Source organism: Panthera leo, chromosome B3, assembly GCF_018350215.1.
Source record: "Panthera leo isolate Ple1 chromosome B3, P.leo_Ple1_pat1.1, whole genome shotgun sequence".
Classification (NCBI taxonomy): Eukaryota; Metazoa; Chordata; class Mammalia; order Carnivora; family Felidae; genus Panthera; species Panthera leo.
In genome coordinates this window covers 61,086,357-61,109,765 of record NC_056684.1, presented here as the reverse complement: position 1 = coordinate 61,109,765, position 23,409 = coordinate 61,086,357, and the positions used below count along the sequence as shown (strand labels likewise).

The window sequence follows — 23,409 nt, the reverse complement described above, 5'->3', positions numbered from 1 at the left end:
TCCCCAGTCCCACTCACAGGTCGGGGAGAAGGAAGCCAGATGTCTGGTGGGGCTGCTCACCCCTGCTAACTGCCTCTTCTTTCCCCTGCTGGCCCTCCTGAAAGTGAGTTCCAGGTGCAGGCTCCAGCCCGAGGGACCCTGGGAAGAGTGTATCCAGGCAGCAGGGCCTCCGAGAAGCACAGCCCTGACAGTGCCTGCTCTGTGGATTATAGTAGCAGCCGCCTTTCCAGCCCTGAGCACCCCAACGAAGGTGAGGCTGCAGCTTTGAGGGAGGTCAGTGGACTGAGGTGGGAGTGGAGGCTCTGGCGACAGGTTGGTGCAGCATGATGCTTCTGTCCCTTCCCCACATCCAGACTCTGAGAGCACGGAGCCCCTGAGTGTGGATGGCATTTCCTCAGACCTTGAAGAGCCAGCCGAGGGTGATGAGGAAGAGGAGGAAGAAGAGGGAGGCACTGGCTCCTATGGGCTACAGGAAGGCAGTCCCCATACTCCAGACCAGGAGCAGTTTCTAAAACAGCACTTTGAGACTCTGGCCAATGGGGCTGCTCCAGGTGTGGTCAGAGGGCCAGTATGTGGTCACTGTAGTCTTCTCTCCTTCCCTCCTTGCCTGGATGAGAGGGAGGGTACAAGGGTAGGCCATGCCCTGGGTTACCTTCTAGGGGACGCAGAATCTGGCACCAGGGCTTGCTTCACTTCATAATTTCTGTCACCCTGGCAGGGGGCCCGGTCCGGGTACCAGAGAGGACAGAGTCTCGGAGCATCTCTTCACGATTCCTGTTGCAAGTGCAGACCCCCCCACTCAGGTACCTCTCCCCACAGCAGCTCTTACTCTCCTACAAGGAGCTCTGGCTCACTTGACCCCCCGGCCCTCCCCAGAGGGCCAGTCCTGGCTCTGGGGCCGCATGCCACCCTCCTCTCTCCAAGGCTGCTGTCTTCCCATGCTCAACAGTATTTTGCACTCCCAAGTTTGGGACGACTGGCCTGCTGGCTTTGTGCCGTTCCTTCTCTCCCAGCGCTTCTCCTCATGTTGGCAAAGGGGACTCCTAAGCCTCCTCTGGGCCTTCTTCCACATTTCCTCCCTGTAGGGAACTGTCTCCATCTTCCTCAAGCCTGCCGCTGCCATCGAGACCAGTCCAGATGCTGCAGGCTTCGGGTGAGCAGCTGAGAGGCAGTGGTGCCAGTCCTCCAGGAGCACCCCCAGAGGCAGAGCCCTCCCCTGGAAATGGTGGCCCCCAGCAAGCAGTTCCTGTGCTGTTGCCACGACGCCGTCTCAACCCAGATAGCAGCTGGTCTCCCAAGAGAGTGGCTGCAGCCAGCCCCTTGGGTGGACTCCAGAAAGCCCAGTCTGTGCAGAGCCTGGTGCCACAAGGTGAGGAGCCTGGTGGGCTCAACTCCAGGGTGTGGGGAGTGTGGAGCACATGAGCATGCTAGAGGAAGGAGGGCCTGATTTAGCTCTGATGTGTCACTGTGCTTGCCACTGGGTGTCCCTTAGTGGGTATGTGTGGGGAATAGCAACTCTTAGGGAGCTGAGTCTTTGCACCTGGGATGTCTTCCTCACCACCTGACCTGTATGTCTCTGTCTTCTCTGCAGATGAGGCCCCTCCACCGGGCCCATTGCTCTTACGGGAGATGGAAGCCCACGCGGGCCTGCGCTCCCTGCCACAGGCTGATGGCCGTCTTTCTCAGCCTCACTCCTACCAGAACCCCACCACCAGTTCCATGGCCAAGATCTCCCGCAGCATCTCTGTTGGGGAGAACTTGGGGCTGGCAGCCGAACCTCAAGCTCCTGCTCCCATTAGAGTCTCACCGCTCAGCAAGCTAGCCCTGCCCAGCCGGGCTCACCTGGTCCTGGACATTCCAAAGCCACTGCCTGATCGTCCTACCCTGGCCACATTCTCACCTGTTACCAAGGGCCGGGCCCCTGGTGAGGTGGACTGGCCTGGCTCCCCAGCAGGCCTGGGAAAGGCTCACAGTACATCTGAGAGGCGGGCCTGTTTGGGGGAGGGTGCCCCTCCCAAGCCTAGGACAGAGTGCCAGGCTCAGCCTGGGCCCAACAGCCCCTGTGGCCAGCAACTGCCGGTCAGTCCCCTCTTCCGAGGCCCTGAGAACTTGCAGTCCCCAACCCCTGAGAAGACTCCCAGCCCCATGGAATGCACCAGGCCAGGGGCAGCCCTGAGCCAGGACTCAGGTGTGCACAGCTCTCCAGCTCTCATCTCCTGCCCCATCCTCTTTCTCCTGTCTCTGCTGTCTCCTCTCTGGCTCCATCCCATTTCTGTTCATCCAGCCTCTGGTGTTTTTGTCCTGTCTGCCCCTGTCTCAGTCCATAAGTCACACCCCTGATGGTGAGACACTCCTGCCAATCTTCATGATCTCCTTGTGACCCATTTGCCCCTTCAATGCTTCTGGCCCCTGGGGCTGGGGCTGGCCCTCCTCTCTGGACCTCGCTTTCTGTGTGGTATTTGGGGGAGGGGCGTTGTTGGGGAGGAAGGAGGCAAGAAAAGGGACAGTGGGCAAGTGGAGGTGGTGTGATCCCACAGGTAGGCCTCTCCAGCAATCAGTGACCTCTGGGTGGGAGGCCTGAAAGGGCAGCTTTGCTGGGCCTTACTGAGTTGTATCTGTCCCTCCCAGAACCAGCAGTGAGCCTGGAGCAGTGCGAACAACTTGTGGCAGAGCTCCAGGGCAACGTACGCCAGGCTGTGCGGCTCTACCACTTGGTACGTGTTGGACGCCTACCGTGGGGGGAGACAGAGTGCTAGCTGTGTATCCAGAACAACCATGCTAAGGCTCTTCCACTGACAGATGGGTGGAGCAATCAAGAACATTCTGGGCAGAGTAGGTGAGGGAGGTAGAGGCCATTAGGCCGGGGCTCTTGAATCGCGGACCTATTGGCCCTAAGAGCCGGAGACTTTCTCAGCCTGGAGGGGTAAGGGTGGAGAGACCATATGTCCTAGTTTGCTCAGGACCATCCCAGTTTATGTCTGTTGTCCCAGTATAATTATTCATTGTATCCCTTGTCATATTCAAAACCTATTTGGCCAACTTAGACATAGGGGGCAGTCCAGCAGGGCCTTCTTTGGAGGCAGGCTAGACCTAGATGGGGCCCCTCCCTTTATACATCCATTGACAGGATGTTCCTCCACTGTTCCTCCAACTCACTTCCTGGGTCCTCCTGCAGGTGGCTGGCTGCAAGACGCCCTCAGCAGAGCAAAGTCGCATCACCCAGCTCCTCAGAAACACCTTCTCTTCAGTGAGGCAGGAGCTAGAGGCCCTGGCTGGCGCAGTGCTGTGCAGCCCGGGTGGGAGCCCTGGGGCTGTGGGGGCTGAGCAAACACAGGCCCTGCTAGAGCAATACTCAGAGCTGCTGCTTCGGGCTGTGGAGCGGCGCATGGAACGCAGACTCTAGTTCCAGAATCCTATTCCAAGTGAATGCTTCCCTTATTCCAAACTGTAGCCCCTGCTCCACTCTCCAAAACCTGTGGGGATGCTTGGAGTGGATCGCAGGGATCAGTGCTCAGAGGGAAAGCAGTTTTCCCAGCTACTCCTCATGGGGCCCCTGTATTTATTAATTTATTTCCCTGACTGTTGCCTCACTTTCTTGGAACCCCTGCCTCCACAGCCCCTTCAGTGGCTCATGCAGGGTAGGTCTTAGATCTTTGTCATCTTGGTGCTGTGAGGAGTAGGAGGGCAGCCTGCCCCATCTGGGGGAAATCGGGAAGGGCTGGCCCTCTCTTCTTAGAAGCCATTTGAAATTACTGCAGGGATCAGCTCCCTGGGGTGGAGCACACACAGGGTATTTGGTGGGGTGGAAGTGAGAGGCCACGTGGCATTCAGTGCCCTTCAGCCAACAGCGGAGCTTCACCTCTACCTCCACTTCCCTTCCCACACCAGCTGTACTCCCCTGGCTGCCAGAGCAGGGGGTTATGTTTTCCCCACTTCCTGGCAGTTGTGTAGGGCAGAGCCCTCTAGTCCTCCAGGGCGTTCCTAGCCATCAGGAGGCTTGAGTTGGTGTCAAGGCCTGAGCCCCCACATTCCACTCCCATCCCCCCTCTAAGAGAGCCCTAGCATTATATCTCTCCCTGTGCCCCCTTTCTCTCCTGGCCAGAACTTGTGGAGACAGCTGTGGGATGTTGCTGCGGGACAGTAAAGCCCTCTGCTGGGCAAACATAAAGCCCTGGCCTCCTCTTCTTAGCCCCTTGGTCTTCCCTATCCTCCCAACCCTTGTCCCCAACAGGCTCCTAGACCCAGAGGCCACCTTCTCCTTGCATCCTGAGTGATGCCCAGTCAGAAGCCTGTGTTAGAACTTCTCTCATGGTTTACAGGGCACCAGCCCACCTTCTAAGGACCTTAGCCACAGAACTGTACACACAAACACACACACACACACACACACACACACACACAAGTTGAGTGTTTATCGCTAGAGTACTTGGCTGGCTGATGTGTGCCTGGTTTCCCTTCATGTACTACTCCTGCTTCACCACCCTGGCTCATATGGAACTACCAAGGAGCACAAAAAGGACTGGAATGTAGTAACCTGAATTCTGGATTCTTGGTGTCCACAACCTAGCTGATGTGAGATGGCTTGTTGGTTCCTGGTTCAGGTGGAAGGAGCCTCCTCAAAGGCAGTGCTGGGCACCCAAGATGCTCTGGATGCTGGAAGTTGAGGGGAGGGGGAGGCACATGGGAGTGCAGAAGGGGCCAAGAGACACACTGGAAAGGTGGTAGGTGGGACAGGTATGTAGTAGAGGGCAGGGGGTAGATTAGAATTAGAAGGGCACTTGTTAGGGGTGAGGGGAAGGAGATAGGGTACAGTGGGCTAAGGTAGAGTAGGACCAAGTAGTGAAGCAGTGGTTGAGGAATTGGGGTGAAGAACACGTGTCTCTGGGCCCTGCTGCTTCTCTCAGCCTCAGGTAAGTCAGTGTAGCTTTTCTGAAGTTCCAGGCCACAACAACCTATTCTCCCATGGACAGGCCCTGGGGCCCTGCTGGTTCAATAGGCAGCAACTTAGAAAGTTGGTTTTTGTAGAGTGCCCCGCTCTTGTTTGCATCAGCCAGAGTGCACCAGAACAGATGAAACCTAGTTCACCACCCCCACCCCCCTTCTGTACTACTACCACCTGCATGGCCACACTGCAAAGAAGTCCTGGCCCCAAGAACCCCTGCGGCTGAGGGTGGACCCTGGCAGGGCTGCAGCTGCCCTTGTGAGGGTTAGAAGTCTACTACCACTCCCCCAAACGGTACAACAGCCACAGATCAGCCCCAATAGGGCTCAGGCCTGGCCCTCTGGTCTGGGCTCTTGGAGATCCTCAGCCAACCAGTCCTTCAGAGGAGGGAGCTAACACTATCGCTAAGGTTTGTGAGAAGGTGGCCGCCCTTTCCCTACCTCAGCTGAGCGCTTAGGTGGGAGAGGGGGTCTTGTGGCCGCCGGCGCCCGTCCCCTTCTGCATGTCTGAGGCCACCGGCAACTGCCCCCCCCCCGCCCCCCGAACAGATTTGCCCTGACCCAGTTTTGAAAACCTCCTTATTTATAACTTTTATACTTTGTTCAGGCCATGGGCGCTTCCCTCCTCCCGAGGTCTCACGGGGCAGGGGCCGTTTTTAACTCGTCCATTTGTATTGATGTATGAACTCATCAATAAACACAATCATTTGTTAAATCTGGGATGCCAGCGAGTGCGGCAGGCTGGAGACAGCACAGCGCCTCTCCCGCGGCTTGGTTAGCAGAATCCGGGTGCGCTGGGGGCGGGGGAGAGGATGGCGCTCCGAGGCCGCGAGGCTCCGCGGCGGGGGGCGGGGCGCGGCGGGGCGGGGTCTCAAGGGGAGAGCGCGTGGCCGCAGAGCGGCGGCGGCGTCATGGCGGAGGCGGCTTTGGACGCGGTGCGGAGGGAGTTACGAGAATTCCCGGCCGCCGCCAGGGGTGAGTGGGTTCGCGCAGAGGCTGCGACCGTCTTGCGTCCACCGCCGGGCTGTCTCAGGACGTGGGCGGGACCTTGGGCATGTGGGGAAGCAGAGTCCGGAGTCGGGTGCGCCCTGGCCCTCCTGGGCCGCCCACACCACATTTACCCCTAGTTCGTGTTTTCAAGGAGCGCAGACGCTCGTGCACCTAACTCGTTGCTGGCCCCACTCGGATCACTCGTCTGTCCCAACCTCGCTCCTACCCCCGTGCTGGGGCCTCAGCTCCCCTGTTCCGGTGTTCGCAGGTCCTCGTGGCTTCCTGGCGTGTCTTGACTCTACTCCCAACGTTTGGGCCAGTCTTCACCCTGGTGTATTTCCCACGGTCAACCCGCCCGGAATAATGGGGCAGCCTTCTGTTGCCTGTCGTGAAGTCTTGAGGTGGTCAGGTGTTCCCTTTCAGAACCCCAGCTGGAACGCTTTATTCAGGAACAGACTTCTCCAAGGTGGTGCAGAGCTTTGGGAAAATTGTAGGCAGCTGTACAAGTAATCACTGGCTCTTCCCCTGGTTGGTTTTTATTTTGCTCTTTCCCTCTCTTCCGTTTTTTTTTTGTTTTGTTTTGTTGTGTTTTTTTGTGTTTTTTTGCTTTTTGTTTTACCATTAATTAACAACACGGACACAAGGTTTAAAAAGCAACGGATTTATAATGTGAAGTAAGCACCCCTCCCATTCGAGGCCCCAGTGTGAATCCTTCCAGAAATAATGTTTATATCTACACATACACACACGCAGCACTATATATATTACCCTTTTGTTTACAACTGTTAGTCTGCTAAACACTTTTTTGCACTATTATGTATCTTGAAGACCACCCCATATCCTTCTTCCGCAATCTTTTTCACCTTGTGTACTTGTGGTAATTTATTGAATCAGCCTATTATTGATAGACATTTAGGTCATTTACAGTCTGTCTTTTTGCTAGTGTTGTAACAGATACTAGGAGCACCTCAATACTAAGCACCTCAATGTGTGAGGCTCTGATCAATGTGTTTAGGATACATCACTGAATAAAATTTCTGCCCTCCCATACCTTACATTCCAAGTGAGGAGACAGATCATTAACCCTAGTCACACTAAATGAGTAATAAGTAAATTATATAGTAGAAGAAATGGATTAGAAGATAAGTGTTGTGGGGGGAAAAATTAAAGCAGAATAAGAGGTCTCAGGCCAGGGGTTGAGTGGAGGATATAGGTTGAAATAAGATGGTCAGGGTAGGTAGGCTGCCTTGATAAAGCCACATTCAAGCACAGGCTTGTAGAAAGGGAGTGAGCTGTACAGACATCTGAGAGAAGAGCATTGCAGGTTGAGGGCACTGGGGCAAATGCCCTGAGGTAGGAGTGTGCCTGGTGTGTTCATGGAACAGTGAACCTGGAACCTGGAACATGCCAGTGTGCCTGGAGCAGTCATTCTGCGCATGTGTGAGTATTTTTGTTGGTTAAATTTCTAGCAGAAGAATTGTTGGGCCAAAGGAATTGTTTGAATCCCTTTTGAAATTCTCTCACATCAAAGCCTCAGAAGGGAGCAGTAGTCGTTATCTACAGGAAGTCTTTTAATTGGTGAGGCAGTAAAAATTCAGTAATGGCAGGAAATACAAACGGTGAAAAGAAAGGCAGTTTCCACGCATTTTAGGAATTCCAGTGGGAAAAAAAAAAGAATTCCAGTGAGAATAATAGATTTACTGAGCCCCAAATCACCCTCCCAAGATGACTGCTTTGATGGACTGGCATGACTGGGAAGGCCCTTTGCCAGTTTGCTCTCCCTTGCTCCCTTATCTGCTTGGCAGGTACCATCTTACCTCTCTGGCCGGTGAAGCAAGCACATGTTCCAGCTCTTCCCTTTTCTGTTTTCTTGGGCCTACCAGGGTCTTCCCACCCAGTTCTAATTTTTGAGCTAAAGACATTTACTTTTCAACTGAATGCAAAGCAAAGATGACTGGCATGGAGACCTCAGAGGTGAAAATTAGTGCAGTGGCTGCCCACTGGGGCCAAGACATTCAGGCTAGATCTCAAGGATGAAACAAACAAAGCAAAGCCCTGTGTACCCTTTATAGAAGCCAGGAGAAAGGCATTCCCGTTTGTGGGAGCAGTAGGAACAAAGTTTGGCACCACCTGAGTAGAGTGTGGTAAGGGGCAGGCACCAGACAGGAGGAAACCAGACTGGAAAAGTAGGTTGGGCCTGATCATGTATCACCTTGAATGCATGCCAAGGCACATTATAATTTGTAAGGAGTAGTGGTAAGCCATCAAAGGATTTTTTTTTTAACTAGGGGTATGACAAGATGAGATTGTATTTTAGGAAGATGATGGGGGCCAGGGTGAGGGATGCTTTTGAGAGGGAGTGGAATGAAACCCCAAGGAAACCAGTTAGTTCACTGCAGCGATCAGCCAGTCAGGAGATGTTGGAGACTTTCTTTCAACCATTAAGCCAGTATTTGTTGAGCACCTGCTGTGTGTTAGGGACTATTCTAGGTCCTGGGGGGTATACCAATGAACAAGATTTGCATCCTTACCCTCATAGAGCTTACCTTCTATTCTAGCAAGAGAGATCAATAAACAATTTGGATAAGTGAGATATATAGTATGTTAGGTGGTGATGAATGAAAGAAGGAAAAAAGGAAGAAGTGTAGGATTGTTGGGGACAGGTTACAGTTTAAAAGGGTGGCCTGGGAAGGAAACCTCACTGAAGTGACATTTGAGGGCCCAAAGGAGGTTATTTGAATATGGATACCAGCAGAGGAAAGGAGGGGGGTGGTTGGTAGAATCAATAGGACTTAGAGACAATCCATAGGGGTGGACAGAAGTGAGGGAGAAGGAAGAGCCAAAAAGAATAGATTTGTGAGAAGTGATACGGGGCCCTACAGACATCTGTGCAGATGGCACACTGCACAACTATAAATGCACATGGTAGTCTTGGATCTCCTGAGGATGGTGATGCCGTTCAGGAAGATCAAAAACACAGTTCAGCCCTTACTTTTCCTCCTGTGGTTTCCTGTAGCAGCCTGTTTTCACAGTTAGGTTGTAATCTTCTTGAGGTGACAATAGGATCATCCCTTGATACTCTGCATTGGCTAAATCAAGTACTGAGTACATTCTAGGGCTTGGTAAGTATCACTGTTGGAGGGTGCTTTCCAGAGCCTGACTCACCCACACCAGCCTGTGGCTTTGGGGCCTCAGCACCACTCATTCTGGAGTTCTATGTACTGCCTCCATGTTTCCCTTTCCTAATGGATGCCATGAGGTTGGACACTGCAGAGTGGGAAAGCCGTGGGGTTCACTGTATAGGGCTGGACATGGTCCCAAGGAGGGTATGGGTTGTGGGCTGAGCACCATCCCCTGGTCCATCCTGGTGTGTTTGTGGGTGCTTCATGCTTTCTGCCTTAAATTCTCTCCTCAATTTTCAGTTTCTGGTTGTCCAGGGTCCCTTGGTCATCAATGGGCATTATCCAGTGATAGTAGTGTGTCTTGCCCAGGGAGGGCATCTTCTACACAGGCATTGGGGCAGCAGCTGGGTGCTGTTGGGTTCATAACCCCACCCTACCCCCACCCCTTCTTTCTCTCAGAGCTCAGTGTGCCTCTTGCTGTGCCTTACCTGGATGAGCCCCCCACTCCACTCCACTTCTATCGGGACTGGGTCTGCCCCAATAGGCCTTGCATCATCCGCAACGCCCTGCAGCACTGGCCAGCTTTGCAGAAGTGGTCCTTCCCATATCTCAGGTGGGGGCTGCCCCTGGGGGGATGTTGGGTGATACTTTGTGGTATTTGGACATGGGCTGAAAAGTCCTTTCCTCCAGAGCCACAGTGGGCTCAATAGAGGTGAGTGTGGCTGTGACCCCTGATGGTTATGCGGATGCTGTACGAGGGGATCGCTTTATGATGCCTGCTGAGCGTCGCCTGTCCCTGAGCTACGTGCTGGATGTGCTAGAGGGCCAGACCCAGCACCCAGGAGTCCTCTACGTGCAGAAGCAGTGCTCCAACCTGCTCACCGAGCTGCCCCAGCTACTGCCTGATCTAGAGTCCCACGTGCCCTGGGCCTCCGAGGCACTGGGTGAGTGGAGGCAGGGGCTGGGCAGGGAAGAAATGGGAAGGACAAGCAGGAGTCAGCCCTGCTTGCTGCTTCTTCCTTTGGTGATGACTTGGCCCATACTCTTGGCCCCTCAGGGTCAGGTGCTATGCACTAAATGCTCAAGTCTCCAGGCCACAACTTTGTTTTTGTTTTTGTTTTTAATTAATTTATTTGTTTTGAGAGAGAGAGAGAGACAGCGTGAGTGGGGGAGGGGCAGAGAGAGAGGAAGAGAGTGAGAATCCCAAGCAGGATCCACAGCCAGTGCAGAGGCCCACACGCGGCTTGAACTCATGAAACTCCAAGATCATGGCCTGAGCCAAAACCAAGAATTGGATACTTAACTGACTGAGCCACGCAGGCGCACCTCCAGGCCACGACTTTGCATTGAACTACTGGACATTGTCACCCTTCCTCTGCCACAGGGCAGGAGGCTCCTTCTGGAGCTGGCCCTCCTCTGCCCCTTCTCTCTGTTCTCTCCCTGTGAGCTCCCTGGCTCCCCCAAGATTCTGATCCAGCATCACTGTATGGTGGTTATTCCCAGCCTGGCCTTCGAGGATGGTCCCTTCTGACTTGATCTCTTACCTCTGACCTGCAGGAAAGATGCCTGATGCTGTAAACTTCTGGCTGGGGGATGTGGCTGCAGTGACATCCTGTAGGTATCAGGGGAATACAGAGGTGGGGGAGGAGGGAAGAGGAGGTCAAGAGTGGAAGGTTGGGTCTGGACGGAAGTTTGACTGTTTTCTAAGATTTATTCTGGGGTTCTGGGGTCTGGGTGTAACAGAGCGCGTCCTGATAGCTCAGATTGGGGAGGGTCCCCATGGCAGTGGGGCGTGGAGGAGACTGTTTCTTCTAGGTCTCCAGAAAGCTCTCCTGAAGGGCAGCTAGGTCGGGGTGAACTCAGGAAAACTCTGTTTGCTTGGATTCCCCCCTTGGTAGAGATGAATGTCAAGCAAATGTCAAGTCCCTGATGGAATTCTGCCTGACTCCTTGGCATCCCCTTGAGCCGGCTTTGACTTTGTGCGATCTTCTGTTATACCACCTGTCACATCTGTCTTGTAATTTGTCCCCTCCTGTGTCCTGCCCCTCATAACCTTGCCCACTGGGCCTTCTTTGTATTGGCAGTACATAAGGACCACTATGAGAACCTCTACTGCGTGGTCTCTGGAGAGAAACACTTCCTGCTACATCCACCCAGTGACCGGCCCTTCATCCCCTATGGTAGGGGACTCAGCCCTCAGGGGCTGGGGGACAGGTGGCCCAAAGTAGAGGGAGGGCAGCAAGGGCCCTGGTCAGGGTGGTGTGCCAGGACGGAGGTGTGGGCACAGTTTTTCCACTGCACTCAGGGAACAAAGGGGAGGAACTGGCAAGCTGCAGGCCACTTGAGTGTCCCTGTACCTTTCTCCTTCTGGTTTCAGAGCTATACACACCAGCAACCTACCACCTCACTGAAGAGGGCTCCTTTAACGTGGTGGATGAAGAGGCCATGGAGAAGGTATCTGCCTTGTTCCTGGGACCTGGGGAGGGAGAAGGGTAGGAACCGTGTCTCTGAGAAGGCACAAAAGAGCTGGGGAGGTGGCACCTTAGTCTGAAAAATCCCTAAGTCTGGGCCTTCCCAGTGCTGAACAGGGCAGAGCTCATGGTGTTTACCTTTGGAAGGGACAGAGCTGGAGGGCCGGGGGCTTTGGGACTGTTCCCTGGCATCCACTGTATCCCCAGGTACCCTGGATCCCACTGGACCCATTGGCTCCAGATCTGGCCCGGTACCCCAGTTACAGTCAGGCCCGGGCCCTTTGCTGCACCGTACAGGCCGGTGAGATGCTCTATCTGCCGGCCCTGTGGTTCCACCACGTCCAGCAGTCCCATGGCTGCATTGCTGGTGAGGAGCTGCCCAGTAGGGCTGCTGGGGGATGGGTTTGGGAGGCAGTAGGTTTGGAGGGGGACCTTCACGCTGAGGTCTCCATTCTCCCCACAGTGAACTACTGGTATGACATGGAGTATGACCTTAAGTACAGTTACTTCCAGCTGCTTGACTCCCTCACTAAGGCCTCAGGCCTCGACTGATGGAACCCTGGTGAACGTTGCCAACGACAAGTGGTGGAAAAGGTCGTGTCCCTCCCAGGCCAAGTCACTTCCAGAGGCAAACTGGAGTCAGCGTCTGCTGACTCCTGGCCCATCTCAGCTTGGAATCTGCATTGGAGGATTTGGGTGATCTGGAGGTCCAGAAGGTGCCAGGCAGGTCTGGGTGTGAGCTCCCAGGAAGTTACCACACAGGTGAGGCAGCTGCCTGTACTGGAGGAGGAGTGGGACTTCTGGTGCAGCCTCTTACCAGCACCGTGGGCGACTTATCACCTTGGAGCATTGGTGTCCTGTCTGTAAAACAGAGACAATGATGGGTCCTACCCCATGGGGTGTTGTGAGGCTTGGAGAGAGATCTTTAAGGACCATAAGGGGCTGGCACAGAAGAAGTGTTCAATAAAAGGTGGCTTTGATTCATGTGTGCTGAGACTCCCTCTTGAAGTTGCCTTCTGTGGTCTGGTGAGGGCTGGAAGGTTCAGGTAAACATTTCAAGGTGACCCTGATTGGGGGTGAGGCCTGGGTCCAGGCTTGGGACTGAGGACCTCTGCTGCCAACTCCCATGATAGCCACTGCAGCCCCTCTCAGGGCAAGCGGTTCTCATTTTAACTCTGGTGCAGACCTCCCTGTCTTGGCCTCTAAAGCTGTGCCTAGCTTTGCTCTGGCCTTGTTTGCTCTCCTCCACCTCCAGGGAAGCTGTTGGGGTCTGGTGCCGAGGGTCACCCCTGTTTCTTCCACAACAAGCATAGGTAGGAGGGGACAGAAACCCCTGCCCATCCCCGCCGCAGGGTCTCCACACACTCAAGACTCCCTCCCTCCCTGCACCAACCCAGACCTGGAAGAGCCCCTTTCCCGGAGAGCCACTCAGAGGCCTCATCATCCTAGCCACCCAGTGCCGAGGGTGGAGGCAGCCAGGCACGGGGCTTGGGAGGGGGAGGGCTCTTTCGTGAAACAAACCGCGCCCCTGCCAGGCGGTGATGGACCTGGGGCACCCGCTTCACATTAGCCAAGTACTTCAGTCAGGGCCGGGCATTCCTGTCCTACAGGCACCGGAGGTTGTGAAAGACCCTGTGACAGGGGACAAGGCTTATCCATTTGGTGCTGCTCTGGGTCCACTCCCTGCTTTCCAGATGTCAGTGGCCCTTCTAGGTCCAGGCACAAGAGCAGGGTTGGGTGGGGTAGGTGCTGATGGTAACGCCTAGAGGGAATGGGTCTTCATGGGTGGTAGGCCCCCATTACAGGGGCCATGTAGGTTTAAGGTTCCTCATTTCCTTGACAGGTGGCTTGTCCTGGAGTGAGTGTGAGGCTTGGGTGGAGTGGAGGCGGTTGGGAGGGACCAGGGAGGAGCTTGGGGCCAACTGGCACATTGTTGGCTCCGCGTTAAAAAGCCGACAGTCTTCGGTCCTGCGCCCACTGCCTGTCATTTGTGGCTCTTGAGGACTGTCTGTCTCATGGCTCTGGTAAGACCTGCTGGGGCCCTGGGCCCCCAGGCTGACCTTTGTTCCCTCTGGGGTCTGGTTAATGCTGATTCTTAAGAGGAGCTGTGGGTTTCCCCAGGTGTAGAGAGGGGACTTTGCCAGACTTGGTCCAGGGTGGTGAGCAGAAGCCAGGGAACGGGCTGGGTCTTGGGATAAGGGTCATCCTGAGTTCTTCCTGCCCTAGAGATGGGCTCCAGGCAGAGTTCTCAGGGCCATGGATTTGGGCTACTGTCCTGGGGTCCCAGAAGGAAGTGGCTGCTCAGGTGCTCTTGACTCAGTTGCTTGGAGGGTAGGGGCCCCAGGGCAGACACTGACAGATGAGCTTCCCCGGCTCTGCCCTTCAACTCCATCCATCAAGACCCTTCTGAGGCAGGGCTGAAGGCCAGGATTAGTTGGCACAGGCTTTCCTGGCACACTTGCCATGGTTTATATCCCTAGACTCATGATTGTGGGTTTGGATGGACCTGCTTGGGGGTCCTCTTTAGCCTGACCTGTAGCACCTGGAGGACTTGAAAACCTGTGTGTGGTCTGAGATGCTAACTACTGTTCATAGTCAAGCAGAGAGCCCATTTCCAGAATTGAGTCCTGGCCAGGGGTCGAGAGGCTGAAAACCAACTCTGTGCTCCTCACTTCTACCTCTCCAGATAGAGGGTTTGCTTAACCAGAAAATGCCTCCGTTTAAGCTGCTCAACCAGGGGAGCAGCCCCACCAAGGGGCCCATGGCCAGGCTGGGTCCTGACATGCCTCTTCCCCTCCCTCTGTAGCCTTATATTCTGCTGTTTCCCCCTCCCCCCTGCCCGCCCCATCACGGGCCTCCTGCCAACTAAGACCGCCTCAAGGCAGCTTAGCAAGGGGTAGCTGGAAATGTGGGGTGGAAAGATTTAAAAGACACTAAACCAGTAGCTAGAAGCAAGTAAGCTGTGGGGTAGAGAGCATGAGTCGAGCCGTCCTGGTGCAGTCTTGGCCCTGGACCTCAGGCAAGTGACTATGTAGGCTTTCTGTCTTTCTGTGCTCCAGTTTCCTTGTGGGATTGGTCATAATTAGTCCCTACACACAGCATAGTTGTGTGATTAAAGAAGTTAATGTACATAAAGCCCTTGGGCCAGCGCCGGCCCAGAGTGTTGTGTAAGTGTTGGCAGGCATCATCAGTAGATACCATAGCCTCCTTTCCATTTAGAGCTCTGATGGGTGGAGGGCAGCCATGTGGCTGGGAAGGGCTGATCCCTTTGGTTCAGAATTAGTCCTGGAGGGGGTACTCTGGCCTCTTCTTTGGCCCTTGTTGGCTCTGGGCCCAGCAGCCTGCAGCAAGCCTGACCTGTCCCTCCTCTGCAGGCAAAGGTGCCTGGGACCTGCCTGCTCACCATTCGTGTCCTGCAGGCCTGTGGCCTGCCCTCGAAGGACCTAGGTGAGTGCTGGGCCCAGGGAGGACAGTGGTTCTGGAACTGGATTCAGACTGGGACAGGGCAGTGGGAAGAGATATAAGTAGGGCTGGGCGTGCAAGGGTCCTGGAGAGGGTGCCAAGAGGAGGTGCTGGGTGGAATGTGGGGTTGTGCCTCAGCTTCTTGCTCTTCCTGCCTCCCGACTCAGTCCCATTCTGAGGGTCTCCAGGCCTCCCAGGGCTGCCTATAATGGAAGGTCATGGACTCTGGGAAGCTGGGCTGGGTCAGGCTCTTGGCTGTCAGCAGGCACTTGTCCCTTCTTCCTGCAGTAACCCCCTCTGACTGCTATGTGAGTCTGTGGCTGCCCACGGCCTCTAGCCATAGGCTGCAGACACGCACGGTCAAGAACAGCAGAAACCCCATCTGGAATCAGAGCTTTCGCTTTCGAATCCACAGCCAGCTCAAGGTGGGCCAGGTGTCAGCCCCTGCCCTGCCCGTTGTTCCTGCCAGCCCTTGCTTTCTGCCATGGCCCCACTCACCTTCCTATCCCACTCCTCCTTCCTGCAGCCCCTTACTCTGTTCCCTTCCAGAATGTGGTGCAGCTGCAAGTCTTTGACCAGGACCTTCTGACCAATGATGACCCCGTGTTGTCGGTGCTATTTGACGTGGGGACTTTGCGGGCTGGGGAGTTCCGCAGAGAGAGCTTCTCACTGAGCGCTCAGGCAAGGCTGTGCCCAGGGCAGTGGAAAGCCTCAGCCCAGGGAGGGGAGATCCTTTGCAGGGGAGCTGGGTACATGGCCCTTTTTTCCAGTGAGTGGTCCAGGCTTCCGTGGCATCCAGAGGCTACTGTCAGCCAGGAGTTGCTGTCCACAGGAATAATCCCATCCTTGACCCTCTTTCTTGGCCCCTCAACCAAGGGCAGCTTTTGGGAGCTACCCAGAGAAAGTGGACAGAGCAGGGTGGAGATGGACATTGGCTCTCACCACCTCTCGGGCCCCAGCAGCCCCACTTGGCATGTGTGTTGAAATCTACACTCACGCTCCTCAACCTCTCTAACTTTGTTTTCTTCCTCTCTCCAGGGTGAGGAGCGGCTAGAAGTTGAATTTCAGCTACAGAGACTGTGAGTCAGGGGCCACTGGGCACTTCTTGGGTGGGAGTGCTTCTTTTGGGGGAAGGGCAGAGTCCAGTGTACCCAGAGCGTGCCCAGAACTGACACCCTTCCCTCTGAGACATCCAGTGGTGGTAAAGGAATGCTGTGGCCTCTTTGAGGGGTGAGAACCTGGGAGCCTGGACTTGCACTGAGGGTCACTGGTGTCCTTTTCAGGACAGACTGTGCTGAGCAGCTTGTCACCAATGGCATTCTGGTGGTAAGTTGAAGCTCCTCCCTCATGCCATCTGCTATCCCCCTCCCTGAAGCTTGGGGCTCCCTTGGAGATGCATGGGTAGAACTGAGTTGGGGGAGGTCCCTGGGATTTTGGTTCCTTAAGAGGACACAACCTCAGGCAAATGGTTGGTGACTCAGGGCCAAGGTAATGAAGTGCTGAGGACCAAAACTAGGGTACTGGGAGGTGGGGGCCTCTAACAGGGCAGGGGTTCAAGTCTGAGGGGCTTTTTTAATGACTCAGGCCCGGGAGCTCTCTTGCTTGCATGTTCGACTGGAGGAGTCAGGGGACCGGAAGGGTAAGTCTCCCACCTACCAAGATAACCCCCAGCCCTCTGCCCTTGTCTTCCTCTTTCTTTTTTTTCTTTTTTCTTTTTAATTTTTTAATGTTTATTTATATTTGAGAAAGAGACAGTGTGCCAGTGGGGGAGGGGCAGAGGGAGACAGAAACAGAATCTGAAGCAGGCTCCAGGCTCAGAGCTGTTCTCACAGAGTCTGACTTGGGGCTTGAACTCATGAACTGTGAGATCATGACTGGAGCCGGAGTCGGACGCTTAACCAACTGAGCCACCCAGGTGCCCCTTGTCTTCCTCTTTCTGTGGGGATCTTAGAAGGGACCTTACATTAGCTGCCCTAGACTTTCATAGGCACTGGTAGAGATTAGGGGCAAATCCATGCTGGGGCTCCCCAGGACCTGTGTCCCCTTAGTCCTTGGAGAGGCTGTGATGGGGGCTCCATCTCTGAGCCTTGGCCTGTGCCAGTCCTCCTCCTCAGGGTGGGGGGGAAGTACCCTTCAGGCACCTTATGCAAGACACTCTTGGGCCTTTGTGGGCCAGGATCTTATTCCCAGCCCCTCTGCTCTGGTTCCTATTTCCAGAGTCCGGGGGAAGAGTTCAGCTCATGGTTCCTGGGTCCTGTGAGGGTCCGCAGGAGGCCGCTGTGGGTGCTGGCTCCTTCTGCTTCCATTGCCCCGCCTGCTGGGACCAGGAGCTGGATATTCATCTGCAGGTAGTGTGCTGCTGAGGTGGGGCCTGCAGAGTCTTTCTCCCTCTTTCTTCTAGCCGGTCCTTCTGCTCATGCTGAGCCCCTCACCCCCTCACTCCTTGGCAGAATCAGGCACACTGGGAAGAGTATGGGGTCTAGGTTGGCCTCTTATCCCTCTTCCAGCTGCTGCTTGTCACTCCCTGGGGCAATGGGTGAGATCGCTGCTGGAACAGAAGTGATTCTTAGGTATTCTTTCATCCTTCCTACAGGATACCCCCCAAGAGCACCTGAAGGTGCCCCTGAGGGCCTTGCCCTCTGGCCAGGTGGTGAGGCTTGTCTTCCCTACGTCCCAGGTACTTGATCACCCGGAGGAAGAATGCCAGAAGCATAGGCAGGGCTGGGCCCCATGCCTTATAGGGGGCCTGCGGTGGTAGGAGCTTCAGTCTTAGGGCCATGCCCTGCACAAGTGCTGAGCCAGGTTCTGAGGAGAGAGGGGTCCTCTGAACAGAGCTGCCTTGAAGCCTCAGACCTTGTCCCTGTGGAGATGGCCGGAGGCCCGAGGGAGCATGGGAGCATCATAGGGTGTGGCTCAGGCCAGGATGAGAGGAACATGGTGGCAAACTTTTGTGACTGAAGTGTTCATGGTTTTTAGGAACCCCTGATGAGGGTGGAGCTGAGAAAAGAAGACGGGTGAGAGCTGGCTAGTCCCGGGGAGAGGGCGTGGGGGAGAGCAGGCAGGCACCTGCACTTGAACTTGAGGCACAGAGAGGGCCAGGAAGCCACAAGAGAGAAATCATGCTCCCTTTGGGTGGTGGCGATTGTGGGTGGACCGTAGCTAATAATCTTCATGAGACAAGAGAAGTCACCCACCCTGGCCCTTCTTCACATGCCTGGAAGACTAGCCACGAAGAGGTGGGAACACTGTTTCTTGTCTCCGCTGGAGTCATTTTTGGGTGGGTAATGGAGAGAAGCTGAGAGGTGGAAGTAGATCTATGGTGGTGGGTCCCACCCGGGGGCCTTTTTAGGCACCAGCATTTATAGTTGTGGGAATCCATTTTCTTGCATTCCCCAAGTGTCCCCACCTGGGTCTAGGTGCACCTTCTCTCCATCATACCCACACATGTCACACTTCTGTCCAGACATGGGCAGGAGTGTGGTTTGGGGAGAGGAGAGAGAGATTTGAGAAGTGGGCTTCTCAGGTGAGGCAGACCCGGCTTCCTTTTCTGTAATGAGGCCGGGAGCTGCCTGATGGTTCCTTCCTTCCCACCCAGACCCAGGGAGCTGGCTGTGCGGCTAGGCTGCGGGCCCTGTGCTGAGGAGCAGGCCTTTCTGAGCAAGAGGAAGCAGGTGGTGGCCAAGGCCCTGAAGCAGGTCCTGCAACTGGATGAAGACTTACAGGAAGATGAGGTCTGTGGGCTGGGCTGCCTTGGATGGGCATCCTCAGTCTTCCTCAAGCCCAGAGCTGACTGTTTCCTAACCAGACCGGAACTTGGCCCTGCCTCTTACCTACCTGCCCTGCTGTGCCTCCCTCTCACTTGATGTTCTTGGCAGCCTGATGCCATCAAATGCAGAGCATTGCATGAGGCACCTGGAGCTTATAAGCTGCCCCATTGGGCTAGCTTTCCTTCTCGCTTTTTTTTTTAAGTTTATTCATCCATTTTGAAATGGAGACAGTGTGAGTGGGGGAGGGGCAGAGAGCAAGAATCCCAAGCAGGCTCTGTGTTGTCCTCACAGAGCCCAACAAGGGGCTTGAACCCATGAAACCGTGAAATCGTGACTTGAGCCGAAACCAAAAGTCAGACTCTCAACTGAGCCAGCCAGGCACCCTCTTTCTCATTGTTTCTTGATTTTTGGTCTGGTCCAGGTTTTGGGACTTGGGTCCCATCTGACTCATCAGTGAGCCATGTAGCCTGAGGGCAGCCTGCTGGGGTCAGATCAGCTTGGGACACTTTCTAGGGAAATGACTTCTCCTAATAAGAGGGAAAGGGGTGGATGTTTGGGAGACTACAGCCCTGATCAGACCTTGACTGACCTGGCTGTCCTCTCTTCCAGATCCCTGTGGTAGCTGTTATGGCCACTGGTGGTGGGATCCGGGCAATGGTTTCCCTGTATGGGCATCTGGCTGGCCTGAAGGAGCTGGGTCTCTTGGATTGCATCTCCTACATCACAGGGGCCTCTGGCTCTACCTGGTGAGCTGGCAGCACGTTGAGTGCAGGAGTTTGGGGGTGGCAGTCGTAAGGCTGTTGTGGACCCCATAGGCACCTCTGACCTAACTGGGAGAAAGGATGTGCCAGAGAGGAATGTGCTTGGGGGGACCATTGGAAGGTACCTGCTAGTCTGTTGTTCTAGGATAGAGAGTCCGAGGTGTGCGATGACCTCCTGGGCTTTGGCTTTCCCAGGGCTTTGGCCAACCTCTACGAGGACCCAGAATGGTCTCAGAAGGACCTGGCAGGGCCCACCGAGTCACTGAAAACACAGGTGACCAAGAGCAAGTTGGGCGTGCTTGCTCCCAGCCAGCTGCAGCAGTACCGGCAGGAGCTGGCCGAGCGTGCCTGCCTGGGCCACCCGCCCTGCTTCACCAATCTGTGGGCCCTCATTAGTGAGGCCCTGCTGCACGATGAGGTACAGGGGGGCGGGTGTATGGCCAGGGCATGGTTCAAAGATGGGGAACCGCCCTGGGTAGCAGAGATGGGAAAGGCCCCAGGCACCAGAAAGCACAACTTTAGGTTCAAATCCTCTCCTTCTACCAGCCCCATGACCATACTCTCTCAGACCAGAGAGAGGCCCTGAGTCAAGGCCAGAACCCTCTGCCCATTTACTGTGCTCTTAACACCAAGGAGAAGAACCTGACCACCTTTGAATTTGCTGGTGAGTAGCCCGGAGTGGAGACGTGTGATCTCGCAGCTGGCAGGGTGCCTGTGTGTAGGAGATGGGTGTTACACCCTCCCCTTCTGGGCCAGGTCCCATGCCTTCCAGAGATTATTAATCATCCCACCAGAGTCACTCAGGCTTTGGGATGGGGGTGGGGCCGTTAGGTTCATGCTCAGGGTGCCTGTAACCAGCCTGAGCCTCTAGGTCCCCAGGCTTCCCTGGTGTGAAGCCCGTGGTGGTTGAGGGTCCTGGAGTTCTGAGCCCCGCAGTGAAGCTGTGTGGTCTCCTCACAGAGTGGTGTGAGTTCTCCCCCTATGAGGTTGGCTTTCCCAAGTACGGTGCCTTCATCCCCTCCGAGCTCTTTGGCTCTGAGTTCTTCATGGGGCGCCTGACCAAGCGGCTTCCTGAGTCCCGAATCTGCTTCCTGAAAGGTGAGAGGCCTGGGAGGTTAGGGAAGCGGAGACAGAGGGGAGAACGGGCCTGGCGAAGATGGCAGGCACCACCCCCCCCAAACCCACCCTCAGCTCAGTCATGGGGATGCTTCCCAGACTAGGATGGGCCGTGGGCAAGAGTCAGGTTGTGATTGGGTAGGGGCTCTCTCCCCCTCATGTCCTTTCTGTTCCTCTTGTGTCCCCTTTCTCAGGTATCTGGAGCAATCTGTATGCAGCCAGCCTCCAGGACAGCTTATACTGGGCCTCAGAGCCCAGCCAGTTCTGGGACCGCTGGGCACAGGATCAGGCCAATTTGGGTGGGTGCCTGGGCTCCTTGTGAGCAAGTGGAGAGGCCCCCACAGGGGCTGGATCTGGAGGAGGGTGGGGGTGGCTCTCAGGCCTTTGGGAGTCCACAGAAGCTGGGGTAAAAGTTTAGGGGTCCCAATTTCCTAAAAGATGCCCTACTTTCCTCCTTCTTAATTGAGCAGACAAAGAGCAGGTTCCTCTTCTGAAGATAGAAGAGCCTCCCACGGGGACCGGCAAGATTGTTGAGTTTTTTACTGACCTTCTGACACGGCGCCCACTGGCCCAGGCCACACATAATTTCCTGCGTGGTCTTCAGTTCCACAAAGACTATTTCCAACAGCCTTACTTCTCCACCTGGAAAGGTATCTCTTCTCTCTCTGGTCCCAGCTTTCCATGGGTCTGCCCATGACCACCTGAGCTTTGGGTCCCTGGTCCAGATATCCACACTCTCCAGCCCGTGGGCCCCAAGCTCCTTTGAGCTTAGTTCACTGGGCTGCTTGGATCAGCTACCCTTTTTCCTCTCATTTGTGGATCAGGGCCCATCTGTGGCATCTTGGGAAGTGACAGGCCTACTTTTGGTGGGAGAGAAGAGGGACCAGAGGGCAGAGTCGGATTCTGCCAGTAGCAAGGAGCTAGCATTAGGCCAGAGGGATCTGGTGGCCTCAGCACCAATGATAGCTGCTTTTCCACCCCATTCCCTCAACTTTTCCAGCCACCAAACTGGATGGGCACCCCAACCAGCTGACACCTGCAGAGCCCCATCTTTGCCTGCTGGATGTTGGCTACCTTATCAACACCAGTTTCCCGCCCCTTCTGCGGCCCACACGGGATGTGGACCTCATCCTGTCACTGGATTACAACCTCCAAGGAGCCTTTCAGGTGAGCTTTGGGCAGACGTGGGAGACCGTGCTGCCCTAGGCCTGGCCTGACATCCTGGCTCCTGCCTCTGGGGATGTCTGCCTTGGAGTCCAGTATGTGGTCCACCTTCCCTTAGGGGCTGTGACACTCTGTGAACAGTGTCCTATGAACTGTGGATCCTGTGAATTTACCACTAGGGGGACTTATTCTGCTCAGGAAGCCAGATGAAGAAGGAGCTGGTGATGCCCCTTTGTGGCACCTGCCACCCCCATTCAGTCTAGACCTCTGGATCCCTCTGCTCTTTTTGTGTTGGTCCGGTGAAGGTTTTTGCAGAACCTGGGAGCAGTTAGCAGCCCCGCGCAGCTGAGGGGTTGGAGCCCCTTCCACAGTCCGGCCCGGTGCCAGGGGGTCTGAGTTGGTGTCCAGGTCCCACGCATCCCAGCTGACCCCCCACTGGCCCAGTGTTGGAGCCCAGCCATCTGACATCACTTCTGCTGCCCTGCAGCAACTGCAGCTCCTGGGCCGGCTCTGCCAGGAGCAGGGCATCCCTTTCCCGCCCATCTCCCCCAGCCCAGAGGAGCAGCGCCAGCCTCCGGAGTGCTGCTTGTTTTCTGATCCAGACCGCCCTGATGCCCCAGCAGTGCTGCACTTTCCTCTGGTCGATGCCTCCTTCCGGGAGTACTCGGCCCCTGGTGAGCCCCTCCATCCTGTCTCTCCACAGTGCACCCCCCCCTCCCCCCCAGTGCACGTCCTGTCCCTGTTCTGCTACACTGTCTCCACTAGGCATCCAACGGACACCTGAGGAGAAGGGGGCCGGAGAGGTGAACCTGTCTTCATCCAACTCTCCCTACCACTACACGAAATTGACCTACAGCCCGGAGGACATGGACAAGCTGCTCCACCTGACACATTACAACATCTGCAACAACCAGGAGCAGCTGCTGGAGGCCCTGCGTGGAGCTGTGCAACGGAAGCGCCGGCAGCACCGGCCGTAGTGATGACGCTGCCCCGGCCGGGACTCCCCACTCCCCTCCCAACACTTTGTCAGACTCACTCCCTGTCCACCTGGGTGTTCTGGGTGAGTCGGGCAGAGACCGTCATCACCAACGGTTCCAGAGCCTCCGCAGCCTGGATGGGCCCCCCTGGCCCCCTCGCGCTCTGAGGGGCTCTGCCAAGATATGTGCCTGGCCCTACCCAGATAGGGCCCTGCAGCCACCAGCACCCTCTCCACATACTTGCAGGTAGGTTGAGGGTTTTAAAAGGGCTGAGAGCCCTGTCTCCTCAGCTGGAGGAGGTTTCCTCTTCAAGGAGAACATTCAGAGGTGGCCGGAGGCAGACCTGGGGGCCGTTACTGACCATATTTGCAAAAGTGTTCAAAGCTATGTGACCCTTTCCCTTGCTACTTTGAATAGTTGTACAGAGTGAAATAGAGCGGTTTATGTATCACAGAGGATCATACAATGTGAGATGTTAATGGGTTATCTGTCATTGCTGCCAAGAAGAGACAGGTCATTCCATGCTCCTGGTTGCACATAGCAAGGACTGGTTTGAACATCTCCCCAGGGGTACCTCACCGAGCTAGATAGCAGGTCAGTCCAAACCTCCCCTGAAGAGAAGGCCATGTCTGCCACGC

General features: G+C 55.4%; 2 protein-coding genes across 10 annotated transcripts in view; both read left to right on the top strand.

The window, feature by feature from the left end:
- MAPKBP1 (mitogen-activated protein kinase binding protein 1) overlaps positions 1-5,703 on the top strand; it is a 53,702-nt gene extending 47,999 nt beyond the window's left edge. For 4 of the 8 annotated variants that reach the window (XM_042942347.1, XM_042942343.1, XM_042942346.1 and 1 more), the window contains 7 exons: positions 105-250; positions 354-551; positions 719-803; positions 1,086-1,369; positions 1,592-2,188; positions 2,629-2,714; positions 3,176-5,703. In XM_042942347.1, the coding sequence (XP_042798281.1) occupies positions 105-250; positions 354-551; positions 719-803; positions 1,086-1,369; positions 1,592-2,188; positions 2,629-2,714; positions 3,176-3,403 (1,624 nt within the window). In that variant the 3' untranslated portion in view covers positions 3,404-5,703. The remainder of the gene's footprint in view (positions 1-104; positions 251-353; positions 552-718; positions 804-1,085; positions 1,370-1,591; positions 2,189-2,628; positions 2,715-3,175) is intronic. The other 4 variants (XM_042942342.1, XM_042942340.1, XM_042942345.1 and 1 more) reach the window with 3 other exon arrangements.
- Positions 5,704-5,827: 124 nt separating this feature from the next.
- Positions 5,828-23,399, top strand: LOC122222153 (bifunctional peptidase and (3S)-lysyl hydroxylase JMJD7). 2 transcript variants are annotated; one of them, XM_042942326.1, is made up of 25 exons: positions 5,828-5,916; positions 9,513-9,666; positions 9,744-9,997; positions 10,611-10,667; positions 11,138-11,233; positions 11,431-11,507; positions 14,899-14,971; positions 15,275-15,411; positions 15,536-15,667; positions 16,025-16,065; positions 16,270-16,312; positions 16,571-16,625; positions 17,204-17,334; positions 17,580-17,663; positions 17,963-18,000; positions 18,582-18,717; positions 19,363-19,499; positions 19,710-19,932; positions 20,061-20,178; positions 20,475-20,612; positions 20,825-20,929; positions 21,101-21,280; positions 21,631-21,797; positions 22,282-22,468; positions 22,560-23,399. In XM_042942326.1, exons 1-25 carry the CDS (start codon positions 5,853-5,855, stop codon positions 22,769-22,771), a joined length of 3,039 nt encoding a protein of 1,012 aa, XP_042798260.1. In that variant the 5' UTR covers positions 5,828-5,852; the 3' UTR covers positions 22,772-23,399. The 2 variants fall into 2 exon arrangements, with proteins under 2 accessions (XP_042798260.1, XP_042798259.1); XM_042942325.1 differs by lacking the exons at positions 14,899-14,971; positions 15,275-15,411; positions 15,536-15,667; ... (14 more) ...; positions 22,282-22,468; positions 22,560-23,399 and adding exons at positions 11,732-11,891; positions 11,988-13,947.
- The last annotated feature ends 10 nt before the right edge of the window (positions 23,400-23,409 follow it).